General features: G+C 33.6%; 2 protein-coding genes across 7 annotated transcripts; one reads left to right on the top strand and one right to left on the bottom strand.

The window, feature by feature from the left end:
* The first annotated feature begins 1404 nt into the window (after positions 1–1404).
* On the top strand, positions 1405–14449 carry LOC143428564 (uncharacterized). 6 transcript variants are annotated; one of them, XM_076903545.1, is made up of 11 exons: positions 1405–1604; positions 8999–9123; positions 9196–9335; positions 9400–9529; positions 9669–9806; positions 9927–10103; positions 10217–11446; positions 11520–11668; positions 12065–12402; positions 12540–12803; positions 12935–14449. In XM_076903545.1, exons 2-11 carry the CDS (start codon positions 9007–9009, stop codon positions 14314–14316), a joined length of 4065 nt encoding a protein of 1354 aa, XP_076759660.1. In that variant the 5' UTR covers positions 1405–1604; positions 8999–9006; the 3' UTR covers positions 14317–14449. The 6 variants fall into 6 exon arrangements, with proteins under 6 accessions (XP_076759660.1, XP_076759656.1, XP_076759654.1 ...); XM_076903541.1 differs by having other exon boundaries at positions 1406–1600; positions 12935–14448; XM_076903539.1 differs by lacking the exon at positions 1405–1604 and adding an exon at positions 4781–4917.
* LOC143428581 (pickpocket protein 28) lies at positions 2235–6752 on the bottom strand. Its single transcript, XM_076903579.1, has 12 exons — positions 6477–6752; positions 6168–6283; positions 5976–6101; positions 5602–5805; positions 5341–5461; positions 4982–5130; positions 4657–4858; positions 4093–4363; positions 3605–3728; positions 3375–3500; positions 2730–2821; positions 2235–2429 (listed from the first exon to the last, which is right to left on the bottom strand). The coding sequence occupies exons 1-12, from the start codon at positions 6750–6752 to the stop codon at positions 2245–2247; spliced, it is 1992 nt and encodes a 663-aa protein (XP_076759694.1). The 3' UTR covers positions 2235–2244.
* Positions 14450–18916: the final 4467 nt, after the last annotated feature.

The raw sequence follows: 18916 nt of genomic DNA on the forward strand, positions 1-18916 counted from the left end.
ATAAGGAGACATCCTACTTTGAAGAGAAAACAAAAAAAAATATAGTACAGAAAACAAGAAAATAAAACGAAGTCTTGTAATTTTCTAAACGCGACCATAAGAAAATGAAAAGGAACATTGGTGAACACGAATCTAACGACGTGAGACTGTATATTTAATGTAATAATTTATTTTCAGGGTATCTATCGAGATATTTTTTCATTTGCCATTGTAAAAAAATTTTTGACGATCTACGCACTTTCTAATAAGCTAAACTATAGTAGGAGTGTAAAATTATATATAAAAAAAAAGAAATTGTAAGATGATGAGGAAGAGAGATGAATTATTATTTTCGTCCTTTTGACGGAAGACATTAACAATTTATCGGTATTCTCATCGTCGAATATCCGCGAGAATACCGGGAAACGTGTTGTTCCACGAATACTGTAAATGATGAACACAAAAATGATCTTGGTATTCTCATCGTCCGCCACATGAGAATGCCGAAGATGGTCTACCCGAAAAATGTAGTTAAAAATGCAAAAATATTACTTTTATCATGTAATACGTTATAAACGATGCGAATTGTATTCCGCGATGCGCTCTTTTAAAACTAAGTTTCAATCTTTCGTTTTCCTTTGGCTTCGACTTCCGCGAAGTTTTTTTCGTCCTTTGATCGAGGATAGAAAATATTAACATTTTTGTTTCGAACGATGTCGTTGAGAGGAATAATAAAAAATTGATTGTAAAACAAAGTTAAAGAAGAAACATAATGATAAAGTAGCACGCGGTGGTGAAGCCACTGTGAAGAAATTTATAATGTATGCATACATGCATACACGTGCGCATATATGCGCCAAAAAATCGTTTTGTATGAAAGAACAGTCATAAAGGAAAAAAAGATTGTCACTTTAGATTAGTCTGCTGTCAATATAACTAGGATTATAATTTTGAATGTAACATGTATCATATTGATTATTGCCTAGATAAGGGAACCGTACCGATTAAAAAGTTAGCGCACGATTATATCAGACTTTAGGTATAATAATAAATGATGTCCACAGGACATTTTCATTTTTGAAGATTTACGTGAATTTTATTCAGTAGATATTCGTGTACAATATTAGTACACCTAAACTATGTTGATTTCAATGATCGCTTTTACGAAACTGAAACAAGTTTTGTACATTTTTATCGTTATTAGAAACATTATTTTTATTCAGTTATACAGTATTCTTATATATTTTTAAAATTATAATTCTATGCGTTTCAATATATTGAAATTGATTAAAATCGAGGAACTTTCCAAGTACATTAATGTTTATAAGAGAGAAAAGATATTTGAATGTTCGTGGAACACGATGCGCATGCGCATATAGTTCGATGAACGACGTGACCTTAGTCAGCGGTCTCGTACAGTGAGTGAATTTAGTCACGCCCATACCGCCGTAGTGGAATAAACATGGCGTCCGCGAGTACGTCGAAGTATGTTTAGTGGTCGTGTGTCTAAAATTTGTGAAATGAAACGTTTTTTAACAAGTTACCGTCACATCTTGTAATTGTGTCAACATATTTATGAAAATGTTACGGTTAAAGTCCCACTGAGAATTCTACAGGAAAGGTAAGTCACTTAACAATGTACGTATCTTTCGGAATAACATTGCTGTGTTTTGCAAAATCGGTGGAGTAGTTGCTTTAGAAAAGTGATGATTAAACCGGAATTATTAAAAGCAACTAAAAGCCTTATATTTTTAGTTTATTTATTCCGTTGCGATAACAAATTGTAAATGCTAATGACAACTTTTAAAAGTACAGCATGCGGCATACTAATTCGTTACCACATTTACGTAAAAAAAGTTAGTACAAAATAATCTCTTAGGTTTATTATATTTGTCTTTCGATTAAAAGAAAGGTTTATAAAATATTGCGCATCTTTCGAAGTATCACGTAACATAGCTATGTACTATTTTACTAACATTGTTGTACAGTATACAGCAAAAGTCAGACCATTCGACTTTATTACTTTTTTCAACGTCTATTACATTTTATTATGCGGGGACTCGTTTCATAAAATATACAATCACATACTTAAAGCAGAAATTATTACTTTAACTTCTAAATGGAGCATGAAATCTTTAGATGTACAATAACAAAATATATGACCTTCAAAGAAATACTTTCCATAAATCAAATAATATTATATTATGTAGACAGTTTATATATTTCCGTAACTTTCTGTTTTTTTAATGGAAGAGTGAAAATTAATCACTGTACGAATGGATAAACTTGTTCATTCATATCATATGGTTGCACGTGGAGAGTAGGATGGCTAGTAATATGTCTGTCCTTGTATACACGACACCATACTCGTAGCGTTATGAAATAAACAATTTCCACCAATGACAGGAAGCTAAAGCCCATGAAGAGACCCAATAAACCACCTGTGCTGGCTATAAAACAATTGCGTGATTGAGATCCTTAAGTTTATTGCAGTCAGACTTGTAGTTGTGTACAAAGTCCTTCTTGGAAATTATTTCAGTGCTTTGCTGATTTCATTAGGTTTTTTGAACACTATCATTGAAATGTGTTTTAAAAGCTTCTTCATGTAATGGATGCTCAAAAATGTTCAAATTCTTAATTACTTTGTGTTGTTAATTATAAAATTTATCATTATTATCTATTTAACTCTCTACTACACTAATATGGATTATATCGTACTAAAAAAGAAACAATCCATCAAATTTACTTACAAAGAAATTCAGTGAAACCAAACAATTCATTCTTCACGTACTTAGTGAATTGGGATCCAACGAAAAACAAGTGAACCACCGCCATGTTTTCACTAATGAAGAAAAGTTTTTGAACTGTTATCAATTAATTGTTAGTGAAACCATTAGCATGCCAATTATTGTTAACTCAACGACTATGCAGTGGAATTGAATATCATGTATCCTTATATACAAAATTCTTTTAATTGTAAAAGTTTGATATGTCTGCATTTCTCATTTATTCTTTATGTATTTATGCTTGAAATAATTAGAAGTGGTTCATTATTCTTGAATCTGTTAAATAACAGTCTTGTTATTCAATCTTTAATTCAAAGTTTTCTCTTGCGTGCATCTCAGTATCTGATATATCTGTTTCAAAATGTTTTTCTCTTTTGTGTTAATACTCCAAACAATAAGAGAAACACATAACAAAAAAGATATCATAAAATTTTCACAATTCAAAATATTTTGAGGAAAAAGAAAAAAACGTTTTAATAGGCTTGGTTAGCATAACCCAATGCAGTGTTTAAGGTAAAAGTGGCAAAGTGTGTTATATTTTATCGCACAATCGCTGAGTTAAAGCATAGAAACATTTTCTTTTGTGTTAGAAAGGAAAAACAGAATTACGTGAAATATTTTCGATTCTTTTTCACGTAAGCCCCAGAAACAGACAAACTTGGCACCAATTTACTCTGTGAGATTTGCACATTGTAATTAATCTCGTAACATCCTGGATAACAATTGCAGCTGGGTCTGAAAACAGGACACTATTTGTTTACCAAAAAATTTTTTATTTTTATCAAAAATAGAACGTTCTATATTTCGATTGTAAAATTTTAGTCCAGTAGTCTACTCACGTTTCTGAAAAATTCGAAGAACTTATGCCGATGTCATCGTCGTAAAGCTTGGCTTCCATTTGCCTACGAGCTTTCGTCGCGCATTCATCATCCTTCTTCTCACAGATAGGTGTATTAGAGGATTCTGAGAACAAATGACTAAATTTTAGAAGACCAGATGGGAATATTAAGAGATTCAGGGAAACGTGAAAGCTGTTGTACTTCGAAAACATTTCGTATTTCATTTTCGATCCTTATGTAAGTATTTTTCTATTGTGCATAACAAGAGTCACATTAATACTGTTTGAAACAGTGAAGCCAAGTCATAAATATGTTTTATTATCATTTATATAGTACAACTAATTCTTTACTCAATTTCTTAGAAATGCTGACGATCTTCTTGTTGGATCAAGTTGATCCAACCAGTTCTCATATAATTCCAAAATGAAATAAGAAGAATTGTAATAGATTTATAATCTTCGAAGTTAAGAAATTGAAAGTGATATTACTGGGCATGTAATATTGAACGCAATCACAGAGCTTCTGGGTGAAATTTGCCTCACACTCGAGGACACAATTCCTCTGCGTGTACGTTCTGTAATAACGGAGCTTTCTCTCAGTTGTGAAGAAGCACTTCCTCTTTCTCTGGGGAACGGAAATTATCGACTTGCTTGCGGTCGATATCCGGGGCGCCACGATCACCCTGGTCTCCTCCCCCGGGGTCACCGTGAACGCGAAGTCTGCAATCTTCGGCGTCTCCACTGGATTATGCAGCAGCATCTGCAAAATCGTGCTTATATCTTAACACTAAATCCGATAATAATTTTATTCGCATCGAAAGTTTAATCTAAGTTCTTACAACTATCGATCGAATGAAATAATTTTTTTACAATTCTTTAATTCACGCTTATATCGTTGGAATTAGTCAGATTGATTTAATTGGATTTTGGTTAAGTTTTTAGATACAGAGAGTTAACTGAAACGATAGTTTCGTATCTGGTGTTCATATTTTAATACATTACTCAGTCTCTAAATTGGAGGAAATTAAATTGAAGTTATGGGATTAATCGTACCTTGAAACCAACGCTGGCAGAAGACGAACAGTAGTATTCCTCGATATCTGCATCGAGAACAAGGGTCAGACCATAAAATTGTCCAGCGCCGTAAGGTCTCCATGGTATGGAATCAGGTGGTACATTTTCGTTGTATCCGGTTTCGGGATTCCAGTCGATACTGTTGAATGGAAATGTGATGTTGAGGTCGGCCCAGTCTCGCCTGGAATTACCACACACCGGATTGAAAACAAAAAATTAATTAAATTATGCAAAAGAAAGGTAAATGTTTAATCTTAGCCCTGGTTTAAACATACGAACGTTGTTATCTCTAGATTTTACTCACGGATTGTAAAACAGGTATTTTCTGTGAACAGAATTAAAGTTGCAACACATTCCCTCGTCCGTCATGGATGGATTAAATATCTTCTCGCAGTCAGTGATGTTGCCATGCCATTTGCATAAATGTAGCATTTCTGTGCAGGATTGTGACACCTTTTGAAAGATAATTAACGGTATATAGACCCTTTTGCGATGTTTTATGTGAACATTGATAAATGGATATGTAAAGTACTTCTTTGAGGAGAGGGGGGTACATATGACAAGGTAAACATGTTTAAAGAATATTTTGTTGAATATGATTGACTGTACTGCTGGCACAGCATACACATAAGCCATGTGCATATTTTATAGCTTGTTACGTACATGGATCATAAAATGCATCATGCTATCCCAAGTTATTGCGCTCTCGTCCACATCATAGGTTGTCGTGCTATTTTCAATATTGCACACATCCTCCAATAACAGCTTCTTTTTCGCGTTTTTTCTATCCTTGAACAGTTTACTATAATAAATATTTCAATCACGTTTCCGGTGATAAATTATTAGTATGAACAGTTTTATTTTCAGAAAAGCTTATGTTAGTGTCTTTTATGAATGTTTAATAATCGCACTAGAATGTTTTACCCAGCATTTATACGAATTGCTTCACTTTTTTTCGCGTTGTTCATGTTACAAATAGTAACTGAAGGGAACGGAAACTGATCCAAAGCCACTGATTCCGGGCTGAGAGAGATAATGATGGGCGTTGAGACCCACTTTTGATAGAGGTACCAAATGTAATAAGCAGCTGTTAGAACTGCTAGGGAGAAGGATATTATCCAGAAGACTCTGTGGATATATTCAATTTTCAGCTATTATTTGAATAAGAAATAACAGATTGAATAAGCGTTTGGTACTTTTTTCAATAGTTTCAAATTTTTGTATCAAGTCAATAAAAGAAGAAGATTAGGTTTCCAAACTTCTATACTTAAATGCAAATTGCAGACATTTATAATTACCTTTCAACAATCGATAGGTTCGAATCTCCAATATAACGCAAACCATGGAGGGAACTGTTTGCACAGTATTGCTCCAGAGCAGTCCTAATGTCTGAGTTCTTCAAACAGTGTTGACTTTCACTTTTACTGAAATATTCAATAGAAATATTTTTTTCTTCTATTTAATTTTAAAAATATGTTACAGTCTGTTACCGTATCGCTTTGTCGTCGTCGTGATCATAATGTTGCGTGAGAGCACTTTCTTTCTTGAATAACGACTTATTGTTGTATCTAGACCTCAACGATGCGTCCTTCGATCGATACATTATCTTCCCAACATTTCAATTGGCATGCAAGAAAGAATTTTTAAGGAATTATTCATGGTATAATTATTTCTATTTAATAGACTGTTTGATTATATATAAAAGATTTATTAATTTTAATGTTTCCACAGCGTTTATAATATTGGAAAACTTACAATTTTAACAAATTTAATCCAATTGATAATTGAAATGCAATCACCTTGAAGGAAGCTGGCCTAACTTTGAAATTATCTCGAGTGGCGTATCCCTCCAATCGTAGGGGCTGCTTATACGGATTCTGTAGATGCAAGGTGTTGATGGAATAAGGTAGATTGGGATCGTGACTCCTCAGGTAATTCAATGTCGTTCTGTCGGTGGTTCTATAAGTAGTTTCGATCGGCACTACCTCGTTCTCGTCCTCTGATTTCGAATACTCTCGATAGTAGAGCTTAATCGGCATTGCATCCATGTTCTGGATCATCTGATCGTCATGCATTCTGTTTCGTTGTTACAATAAAGGATCGATATCCTACGTGGTTCGTATTCAATTTTTAAATTTAGCTACCTTTGTTTGAAAATTCGCATTGGGCGCAAATATTTACTTGATTTTTTCTTGTATTACTCTTCTTAGCAAGACACTCTTTTAAAAGAAGATAACGTTTCTCTTTATTAAATTCTTCTCTATGTACAAGGTAATATTTTTTAGGAAAAGAGTGTAGCATTATTTTCTGCTGAAACAATATTGCATTATTTAAGAAATAATACAGTGTCTTTAACAAAAAAAACTCACTGTATTGTTTGCGAGAAAATATATCCTTCTTTGTATCTAAAATTATTATTCTTCTAAGCCATCGCACAAAAGTAGATACAATTGCAGATTTACTAAATATTATAATTCTCTCCATCAAGGCTTACAATATTCATATTACAATAACTCACCTTGTTCTTACTTTAGTGCAATATTTACCCCATAGAACATCACACTAAACCATAGTATACTCCAAAAATCTTCACCACTTAACGACTACCTCTTCTAAATGTACTTCGTCAAGATTATTTGTCTTTATTCAATAGAAAATGTCTAAACTGCGTTTCTATCTCAAGTGCAAACTTATCACTTTTCAGAGTTCATAAAAAGACGTCCCGTCAATAACTAACAAGTGCACGATGCTAATGGTGCAATTTCGTGCGATGCCGACCTTTTCGTCTTGTCAGACGATGTTTTCGCACAATTAGGCCGACTGAAAAGTGTGTCAACGTATGTAAAGGTGTACGAGCGTGTTGGTCCTTGCAAAACATAGGTGAAGGATGCCTGTCAACCGACTAAGGGCATGCAACGTTATCGCGCATCCTTTTAACTCGGTTGGACAGGATCCTTACGTGGCAACGACGGTCTGTTGTCTTTAGTGCGCGCCAACGCGATGACACAGATAATTATAAATGACTGTTTTATCGTACATTCCCGAAGGAGATCTGTTTCGTTGGAGTTGACTGGAGAATGAAAAAGACCATAAGTCGCCAATGACAAATTTCTATCTATTTTATTTTTCTTTTTTAATTTCTTCTATTTCGTTTTTCCTTTTTCGTTGGAAACCTTGTCGATATCTTTCGCCTTTTCATAGGAAACTGCATTATAACTTTATCTAACTATATAGAGATACATATTTTACCAGCGTTAAGCGATATAATCTGTATATTATATTCATGAGTGGCATATTTCTTGCAATTTGTATTTGTAATCCTTTATAATAATTTCGAGAGTTGCAATTTGTATTTGCAATTCTTTATAATAATTTCTTGCATTTTACATGATATTCATATTTTATGCAAATGTTTTAAAAATGAGAGTGCATTCTTTATAAATCATATGCATTAAGTTATCAGTTCTCCGTTTATTAGCCTGGGAAGATGATCTCGGTGGTATATGATTTTTCAGTAAGATAAAAAAAGGCACTTGCAAATGCGTCAGTGATCTTTCCACGAGCGTTACAATTATATTCGCGGACTATCGTGCGAAGGGGGTAATTGCTCTGCCTTGTGTTGACCGAAGTAATTACACAAGTAAGACCAACTAATTGATTCGAAAAATTGATACGAAATAACAGTACACGCGATCGTAGTGTTTCAATACGTGGGTTTCAGCGTGGGTTTCAGCGGGTTTCAGGAAAAGAATGTTAGAGTTAAATTACATTTAGGTCATTTTTTAAACAATTTTAAAACCATTAAATTCCCCCTTTCTCTTGTACTTTTTTATGACAATTTATTTGATTAAAATATTTATTATAAGAAAAATATTTTTCTTTTTAATGATCGAAAAAAAATTGTTCGTTTCTTTCAATGAAAAATCTATATCGTAGTCAGTTCATCCCTCGTGTCACCCGCCTGCAATTATGGTAATCGGTATCTTATGATAATCACCCAGCCATGTGACGTAGTTTGAAAAATGTATACAACAATTATCGACATTGTTGGCTGTAACGTGCAAATGTTTGCAAAACCGGCTTGTTCGCGGTTAAGCAACATTTGTCTGCCTTATCGTGCAAATATTACCTTTGACATTCAGATACGAAAACGGACAATGATGAAACTTTTATGAAACGTGTTTAAACAGACCTAATCTATGGGGATGTAATTTAAAATAAAGATGCACGTGAAATGCATTAGTTCTAACTACAAACGTAAAAAGTTCGCAGTTTTCACAGTTAAGCAATTTAAAATAATATTTCCTCTTATTTGTTTAAGTTGCAGAAATGTCGAAGAAGAATAGAAAGCGGAAGCTGGAAGGGGAGGACCAGTTGATGGTCGACTGGGAGCAAGAGAATATTTTTCCGGAAGAAATAAAGAACGAAATGGAGACCATGTGGGAGGTATTTCTATCATACCTTCATTACCTGTTTTATTTGCAAATTTTGCGTGACATTTTTCATTTATTTCTTCAGCTACCACAAATATTTCATTTCCTTCACCTGGCAAAAGAAGCTTTGAACATACCTCATTTATCCATGTATGAGATGGAAAGAATGCTTTTAATACCAAGAGCTTCCAAACAATTGGCAAACATTATGACATCATTGTTAAGGTAAAATGATATAATAATAACGGATCTCCATCTTGCTAAAAAGTAACGAATTTTTCTAATTCAGCTCTCCAATAACCAAAGCAAAATTAAGGAAAATACCGCCTATGCCATACGAATTCTGGACAAATATTCTCGCTTATAAAATGAAGAGTTGGTTCAAGATTTATGAGGCTAAACACCAGGATGCAGTAAAGGTAAAAGTCCATTACTCTTCTTACTTTCAGATAACATATACACTATCATACTAGATTGTTATCACGTCGAATAAAATGCTTTTATGCATAGAACGCATTCTACATCACAGTGATCAAAACTGTGATCAAAGATTTTTAGGTTCTAGAGACCATCGGCGTAGAACCAGAATTCTGGAATGTCTTCCCGGACGCTCCTTTATTGAATGGCAAGGATTTCGAAGAGCTGACCTTTAAACAGAAAGTCTGGCTTTTAAAAACAGTCTGTGATACAGTCATGGTACGAAAACACCGAGAAAACATTAAAAAAATAAATAAAACTTCGTCCGATGCGTATCAGAAATTAAATCCTAAATTCAATATCAAATATTTAAGTTGCTACAAATATATAATTTTCTAGCACTCTAGGAAAACTGTTCAAGAAGAAATAGCCAAACAACCGTGGGAAGATCAGTTCGAGACAGTACTGGGTATGGACCGTTACGGAGCGAGATACATTTATTTTCCACAGTTCCTCAAGAGTGATCTGAGAATTTACAGACACTGTCTTGATAATCAAATTTTATCAACGGTAAAGGTACTTGTTCATTAACAATACTTTATTCGCATCTTTCCTTTTTAAACCAAATTATTCCATAAATAAGCGTGCTGTATAGGCGTTAGTTTTATTAATGTTATTCCTAATTTTAGCCAATTAAACCAAAGTTGAAAACAGAAGAAGAAAACACCGTGGTAGATCAAAGCGATGTAATGAGAAAGAAGACCAGGTGTAAAAGAAGGAAACCACGGTGGAACAGTGGTTTACCTCCGAAATCGAAAAGGAAAGTAAACAAACGTGACGAAAAGCAATCGAACGATGGCAAATGTAACAGTGACAGTGCGATTGGTTCGTTATTAAACGAGGACACAAATTTTAGTAGTACAAGCATCTGCAGTAATAATAACAATAATGATAATAAGTTAGTGAGTATCGACATTAAAAGATCAAGGAGTTCGTCGAAGTGTTCAGAAATGAGCACCGGAACCGAAACGCGTAGTAGAAGTACAAAGTCGAGTGGTTATGATACGAACAATTCCACAGTTGCAATTTCCGGCAAAAGAACATCACAAAAAATGTTCAAAGGATTCTCCGACGGCAATACTAGTAATAAGTGTAAAATAGAAATTATCAGCGGTATTCTAAGCAATTTGAAGGCAGAATCTAGCAATAGTTCTCAAAGTAAATTAAACACGACGAAGCAACAATATTTAGGTGCGATAGGTTTGCATGTTAACAAAGATAATTCTGTCGATAGAACTATTGACAATTTGTCTAGCATCTCGAAAACAGACGACGAGAAGCTAAATGAAATTATCAGCGCGGAAAATTTGAAATTGAACGATCAAAATTCGAATACCGTTAGTTGTAGTGTTAAAGGGACGCGTTCGCTGCCAATCGTCTCGAAATCTGATGATGAAAAATTAAACGAGACGAAAACAACGCATAGGCAAACAGACAATACCAGTGTATCGCAGGATAAAGAGAATAGTACTGTTACCAGAGAGAATGGAAGACTTCTTAAGCAACAGAAATCAAATGAGGAAGTAACGCAGTCTGACCGAACGAGCAAAACGAACGTAATAGAAACTTCGATCGATAAAGATATTTCTTTGAACGAGTTGAGAAGCTTGTTGCAGAAAGAAGCGATGGAGGATGATTTCTCTTTCGATGAGAACAGCGAAGTGAAATATAATCTTAGAAATTCGAAAAATAAGAAAATGAATGAGTGCAAACAGGAAGCAAATGATTTTGATGAAATGCTTATACAGCTTAGCGTTTCGAAATTTCAACTTGTGGCCGATAGTGTTAGTTCCTTAAGAAATGTTATTACTAGTTTTCAACAGAAAAGTACTAGTACAACTGCTGACACTGATGGTGAAGTACGTAATCGCACTATTTTAGTCATGTACATATAATATACAGTAAATGTGTGTATATATATATTATTTTTAGACTGAACCTATGCCTCCATGCGAAGTAAAATTGGTCAAAAGATTGACGGAGTTACTATCCTCCTTAGAAGAAATGGAACCTGCTTTACGAGATTCGATGAAGAAAGCGCGAGCAAAGCTTCAAAAAGAATGGTCCAATTTTAAAGAAGGGTATATATATTTCTATTTGACACATATATTAAATTACATATCATTCACAGTATCGAATCTCATCTTAAATTAATCTGGGAATAAGAATAAATTAAGAGTATTATAATATTGTAATTGAATATAACACTATCTCAAGGTCCTATTACATGTTAAAAACTCAAGACAACAAAACGGTTATGTCATTCATATACTAAATAGGTGATACGTTTTATCACAATTAAAATTGATTGCTTTTTCGTTCACTATTCCTGGGTTAACAATTCATCCTACCTGAAACCTCTTGAACTTGCTACAATCTATACGTATGATCTGTAAAGTGGAACTGGTCCACATATTTTCAGTAACAATTTCATTTGTCGAAACCGTATATTGCAGACAAGTTGTTGTATGTTGTAGCAGTGCTGAGGATCAGGACTTATCTGGGGAGGGTCTCGGATCTAATTGGTGGGTTCTTGGATCGCAGGGCTGCCCTCTATCAAATTCCGGAGACGCAACGTTACAAACGTTATCGCAATCTACCGTATCCCCAGTTGGTTCCGAGAATATCTGCCATAAAAGTGAAAAGGAAGCCGTTAAAAACAAGGATCCCAAATCTGTCGATCGAGAGTGCAAAGAATCTCAGGGCGAAAGTTCGCAAAACGAAACGCAAAGTAGAGAGTCTAAGAAAGACGAAGGAAATGGCCCAGAAAACACGGAAACTGAAGAAGAAACAAACGAAGATTCAAACGAAACAGGTTGATGATGTGAATAACAATAGTAAAATAAAACTAGTAATACTAATATAATACTAATGAAAATTAATATAATTTATACAACTGTATTTTAAGTCTGCCACTATGGGTAAAAGAATTTTTTTCTATTTTGGAAACAGAACAACAAAGTCGACGAGTTTTGCGAGCACGAGGCATCTCTTCATACACAGAACAGTTTTACTCAGACGAGGATATTGAGGAGAACCAGCTGGAGGAATGGGCCGACGTTGAGGCCGTTTACGCGGCTCCCAACGCATCAACCGATTCATCCACTTCTTACTTTGCTCCGAAAGTCAGACACGTTGACGATCGGACAAACGAGGAGGACTCGGACCAAGATTGGATACTACCAAGCTCTCGCAAGCGGAAAAATAAACGTCCATGTCAGTACATCGACATCTCATCCTTGGAACGCATAAAATAACACTTCAAACTTATATATGATTACACGTAAACATATATTTATATCTGTTAGCACAGTATTGCAGCATAAATTATTGTTATATTTTTACAGCTGCCAATCGAAGATTAAAGTCCTTCCAACACAAACTACAAAGCATCAAAGTCGATGCTCTCCAGGATGCGGCGGAATCAAAAGTGACATCTCCCTCGAACGCAAACCAAGACGATAAAGAAAAACCCAGAATCAAAGAGATCCAAACATGCAAACCAAAGAAACCGTCTAATCCAGAAACTTCTGACAATGGTAATACTATTACAACCACGGTACAGGATCAAAAGGCTGTGGTAGAAAGTAGTCGCGACGAGATAGTGCCTTCAACAGAAATAAGCTGGAAGTTAGAAAATGTTGCGAGCGTACATTCCGAGTTGGATATCAAGGACGAGGGTCCTATTTATGATTCCGTATCCAATCAGTTCGATAGTAGTTATACTACAACTGTTAATTCCAATTACGTAATGGTAAAAACTGAGCATAATCCCATGAATTACTACGTAATGCAACCAAATCCTGCGGCTATTGTTCCTCAAACTACAATCATGCAAACTGGACCAGTAGTCTCGAATATCATACCACCAATTCAACAAGGTTACTATGTGCAAGGAGGACAAAATTACATCATTCAAAGTCCGCAAAGTTTCGTACCTTCCCAACCTCTTCAACCTCAAGGACCTCAAATGATCACGCCGCAACAATTTGTTGGTCATCCTGGTTACGTGCCGTACATGGTGACAGCCCAATCACATCCTGGATACATAACCACTGATCAGCAAATTGTTTCTCCAGAAATGCCTCAGAACTCTTCATTTTCTGTTCATCCCAATTCCACTTCAGTGCAGAAACTTCCAAGAGCTAGACAACCTTTACCAAGACAACAGCATCCGCCACCTAACGGCGCTGTTATAAGAAGTAGCATGCCCATAAGAGGAAACACCTCACGAACAAGTAATGCTGGGCTACAAAGGAATGTTCAACGGCAACGCGGTGTGCCTGGGAGGACGCAGAAATCCAGGAAAGCAACGACATCGTCAGAAAGCACTGGACAGAAGACTACTTCTTTGATCGTCCTTAGTGACAGTGACGACGAGATTGAGATGATTATTACAGAGAAGTCTGAATTAGAGAAAACTAGCACACCTAAAAGAACTACTGTGCAAACTAGGCAAAAACCGACGGTCACCTCGGATGTTACAGTGTCTCCACCAAAAAACAGTATTCCTCCACAAATAATTCAACGTATGCATCAAGGAGGAATTTCTATAACGCCGATTAAGTCCACACCACCAGTTCAGAATACTGGCACACAATTAGTAGTGGTCGTGAACGAAACTGGAAGCCATTATGCCTTAGCGCTACCGAATGGAAGCAAACTGATACTTACTCCTGAACAGGTGGCACAAATTCGAGCTTCAAACGGTGGAAAGTTAATCTTGTAAAATTAATTTTCCTTTTTAATTATAAGTAAATATTTTTTTAATTCTATAGTGGTCGTGTACGTGCGAACACGACGTAAGGACACGTCCAAAGGTGTATATTGTAAAGCAGCACACCCAACAACGTGTATGGATATTCTAATAATACTGATTTAGGCTCGAGGCAAAGGGACTTCAACAGCATGCCAGACGATCGTTACGATATCAAATATCGGCACTGTCCCGCTCCATTGAATATGGAGTTAAGACATAAAACTGTGGCACACAATGTGATCCAAAATTTTTTGGTGACACCGACCACGTTAATGTTAAAAAACTATAATGTATCATAATTTTTATTTATTTAAATTATCAAATAGTGATTTGAGACTGACATCAAAGAGAAATGGGTTTTAAGATAATTTTAAAGTTTGTGCTACATGTAGCAAAATACAAGTGGAGTCAATGCGATTATTCTACTTAAAGAATATTCTGGTTAAAGAATGGACAGAGTGAACTAAAATAGTACACTTTGATCTATCGTTGTCGTACAATACCTTCAAAGTTGATGTTCCTATTGTGTACAGTAAAAAGAGAGAGAGAGAGTGAGAAAGAGAAAGTTACGTAGCAATTTTGTTCGCAGCATTATGTGTTGAATTGTACACGAACGTCAAAAATAAGGTATTACGTTTAAGGTAGTGAGATACTTGTGGTTTAACCATTATATCATTACACCGGTGTGTAAGTTTAATCTTGGATTATTTCATCTCGTTAGAATTCTGTATATAAAGAATGTTACGCATTTTATATATTTGAAAGAAAATTCTTGATACGTGTAATTTAATGATACTTACAATTTAACGAGGTGATTGAAGTGATACTTGGGACCTGTGATGTCTATATCGACTTTTATATATTTTTGTTACATCGCGTATCAGAGTAAAATTGGTACATTAAATTGTACTAATAGATCGGCTATTGTAACGAGATATTCATTTTTGTGGAACTTAAAATGAAGATTAAGACATTTGTAATTTATAAGTATTATATGTTGTATAATCTATACAAATTTAATCTATAGTACGTATCGATTCATCTACAAGTTATATGTACGAAATATTAAATTTAATTAATTCAAGTGGTTGAATGTGACTACGGAAATGAGGTACGCTAAAATTGTGATGAAGCATTAGTTTTTTTGGCTGTTGATAAAATTCATAACGAAATTGTATTTTATATATCTATCAAGTGTTCTGTAATTGATGGTACAACTACAAAGGAAGTAGTTACATAGTATAAAATAAGCATTACATGTAGGGTAACATTTTTTATTTGTTATCTCATTCTTGAGGAAACAGAATTTGAAAATTTATTGAATAGGCATATACTTTTCGAGGCTTACCTACCATTAATTACAGGGCACCAAATATACGTACGTGCAATTTCAAATGGCCTCTGATTGGGTGTGTATTGTTATTTAACGGCATGCATTTTCTAGGTCAGTAATATAATATGTAAATAACTTTCGTAAAAGTAGATTGATATAGAAACCTATCATTTGCGATTTCAAGCATGAAAAACAATGTTAAACGTTCATCGGATGTTGTACAGATTCTAATATTTGAAATTTTTGTAACACAACTGATTAAAAGCCAGTGGTTGGAACGTACATACCCCAATAACATAACGTCGTACCCTCTTCCCATATCAATGCGTAAGTAACACAGTCGCAGCACTGGAAAAATCTTAATAGTTTATTTGTTTTGATTCTAAAATAGATTGGCATGAAACAATGATGTAAGAACTTATTTTTATTATTTTTTACGCGTGTCGTTCTGGTGCTAGTACTGTGTCGCTGTGGAAGCTGGGGTAGACACCGTGCTAGTAATTTGTTTAATATTCAAAAGTACGCAAGACAATGTCGATTTCATCATAAAAACATTTGCTAAAAAAGACTTCTTTTTCAGTATATTTATTCTATTGCAGAATTAAGCATGAAGTGCGTCTATTTCTTTCTTTTAAGGGAACATACAATATACAACGAATACACATTAAAATGAGTAAATGATGAAATTAGTAAGAAAATATGTATATACATGTATATTATACGTTTTGTGTAAGTGTATATAAATATATTAATATAAAAATCAAGAACATTATACGAGTGATAAACTCTAATATATTTTTTCAGAATAATTTTTAAATGCCGAGTATACAATTTTTTTGCATTCTAAAAATTCATACATTCGAACAGTTTTTAAATATGTATTATTTCCCTTGTATCATTTTTTACTGTCTCGTTTTATTGTATAGCATCTATCGCTCGTATGTTTCCTTTCTCTTTGTTCCTAATGGACCTTCTGCAAGCAAAAAACCTGACGGAATTTACAATAATTAACACGCATATACAAAAACGACGCAATGTCGTACATGCAACAGTAATCATAATCGTTAATTGTAGAAGATCTTCATCAAATCTTATGTCAATCTATCCTTAGTAAAATTATGTATAATTGAATTTTAATCAAAGATACATAAGTGTAACAATTTTTGTAAAGTACATACTTATAGCTTGAAGTTACATAATAGATAAACGACTTAGCAATTTACAGGCGATCCTCGTACAACATATTGTTTTTCGTTGGAGAATTGGTATTCGGTTATACCAATTTCGATTTAATGAGCAATATATTATAATTTATAATTAATGGGTAACATGTTTCGCAAATTATTATTTATAATAAATATATTTTATTAATTGTATTGTTACACAATTATAAAAACAAAATAATCTAATTATATATAATTTTAGTTGATCTTAAATTCTTGAAACACGATAATCTTTGGTCAGTGAAGTTTGTTATGCGGGGATTACCTGCATTTGTAACTCGTCAGAAATAATGTCGGACCTCAAAGTATCTTTGAGGAAAGCGAATAAATTTTTGGAACTCAGCTTACTTAAACTAAACTTATCCATTATGCGAATATGTGATTAACTGACAAAGAAATCTTTACAATTTACAAAGTTACTCAACAAACACTTGGTAATTATAAAACCCGTTATTTGTAGCAATCGAAACATCATCTCTTAAATTGTTGCCCAGTGAGCAATTATTTTTTTTTTTTTACTCTCGATAGAAGCGCTTTTATATCTTTAATTCTTATTAATTTTTACATACATACATAACATCAGATATACGTGTATACATATTTACGGGCATAAACGATTACCTATCGATTTAACCAGAATTTCTTAAACAATTACAATTATAAAATATCCTGGCAATCGTTCGAAAGAAAATTAGGTCTGTTTAAGAAATTCTGGTTAATAAAAATTACAGTGTACACCACAATGGCGTAACGTGGTGTATCCTGTGTACCAGTGATACATTTGTTGATATACACTTTACATTATAAAAAAGGGGAGAGTAAAACGCAGAAAATGTTACAAAAAAGCGGTCAATTAACACATTGCTTACCACTAGTATTATAACCAATGTATATTTGTGCATCTATAAAATGTAGTATAACATTTTATTTTTATAAATAATATGATCTTCCGATATATTGATTTGTTAATATATGTTTTATCATAAAAGTGGTAAGTAACGTGTTGATTGAAAAAATAAATTTGATAAATTAGAAATTCAATCTTTACAGACTAGACACTCAGATCTGTAATCTATACGTTTACATTCAGAGCGTACGCGAAATGAAGAATATTTAAACACTTTTACAATCTTAATTTGTACCTTCATAATCATCATTCAAAAAAACGTGTAATATTCCTCTTCCATTTTAGACTATGCTAATTTATTTGACAATGAACATTAGACTATATATGTATACATATAGTCTATATTAAAGATTCATCATCAAATTTGTAAAATCACCTCTATATTAAGACACAACTATTCCAAAAGCAGCTTTTACTCATTACATCAGTATTTCATTGTGGTATTTTAAACCACTTGCATTTTTTTTCAAAATTATCATATTTGTTTAAGGTACTGTTTCATACCACGTACATGTGTACAATTGATTTATATCATAGGTATTAACAATATCAACAGCAGTAATTATTTTAACTCAAAACTATTTAGGACTATTTAAAAAAATATTCTGTCCAGAAAACATTGAACACTGATAAAGTAGATTACACAAATTTCCACAATAACGAGCCAATTCTTATAAAATTAGTTGCTTCTGTTTAGCTATGTCCTTTATCTTCTCTCTCTCTCTCTCTCTCTCTCTCTCTCTTTTTTTCAAATATTTGCCATTTTCTTTTTTACTTTAAATACAACATGGATAAACTATAACGCTACAAGAGATAAAATCGCTTAGTAGTGTCCTTACAATAATATAATCTCATTTGGACATCAATATTAATCATCAAATCGATCTTAGAACATTTTTTATGTGATATATATTTAGGTATGTTAAAACTGGTATATTGGCAATAAACTAATAATTTTGGAGTAACCCTCATCTAAAAGTGTATACCAAACCTGGCCAATTTAAACTGTTCCATGAGTCACAGTGAAAATTGTTCTTCATGGAACATCCATCCAATAAAAAAAAATTAAAATATTTAGAAAATAATAAATTGTTAAACTACTTTTTT

This window comes from Xylocopa sonorina, chromosome 10, assembly GCF_050948175.1.
Source record: "Xylocopa sonorina isolate GNS202 chromosome 10, iyXylSono1_principal, whole genome shotgun sequence".
Taxonomy (NCBI): domain Eukaryota; kingdom Metazoa; phylum Arthropoda; class Insecta; order Hymenoptera; family Apidae; genus Xylocopa; species Xylocopa sonorina.

What these genes read in the sequence shown, in the direction of transcription:
- LOC143428564 (XM_076903539.1), top strand. An exon ending in AAATTTTATCAACGGTAAAG is followed by an intron (nt 10,104 to 10,216) that starts GTACTTGTTCAT and finishes TCCTAATTTTAG; the next exon opens with CCAATTAAACCAAAGTTGAA. An exon ending in TGGTCCAATTTTAAAGAAGG is followed by an intron (nt 11,669 to 12,064) that starts GTATATATATTT and finishes TGTATGTTGTAG; the next exon opens with CAGTGCTGAGGATCAGGACT.
- LOC143428581 (XM_076903579.1), bottom strand. Translation starts at nt 6,752, where the DNA reads ATGCATGACGATCAGATGATCCAGAACATGGATGCAATGCCGATTAAG. An exon ending in TGATGCATTTTATGATCCAT is followed by an intron (nt 5,131 to 5,340) that starts GTACGTAACAAG and finishes ATCTTTCAAAAG; the next exon opens with GTGTCACAATCCTGCACAGA. An exon ending in AAATACCTGTTTTACAATCC is followed by an intron (nt 4,859 to 4,981) that starts GTGAGTAAAATC and finishes TGGTAATTCCAG; the next exon opens with GCGAGACTGGGCCGACCTCA.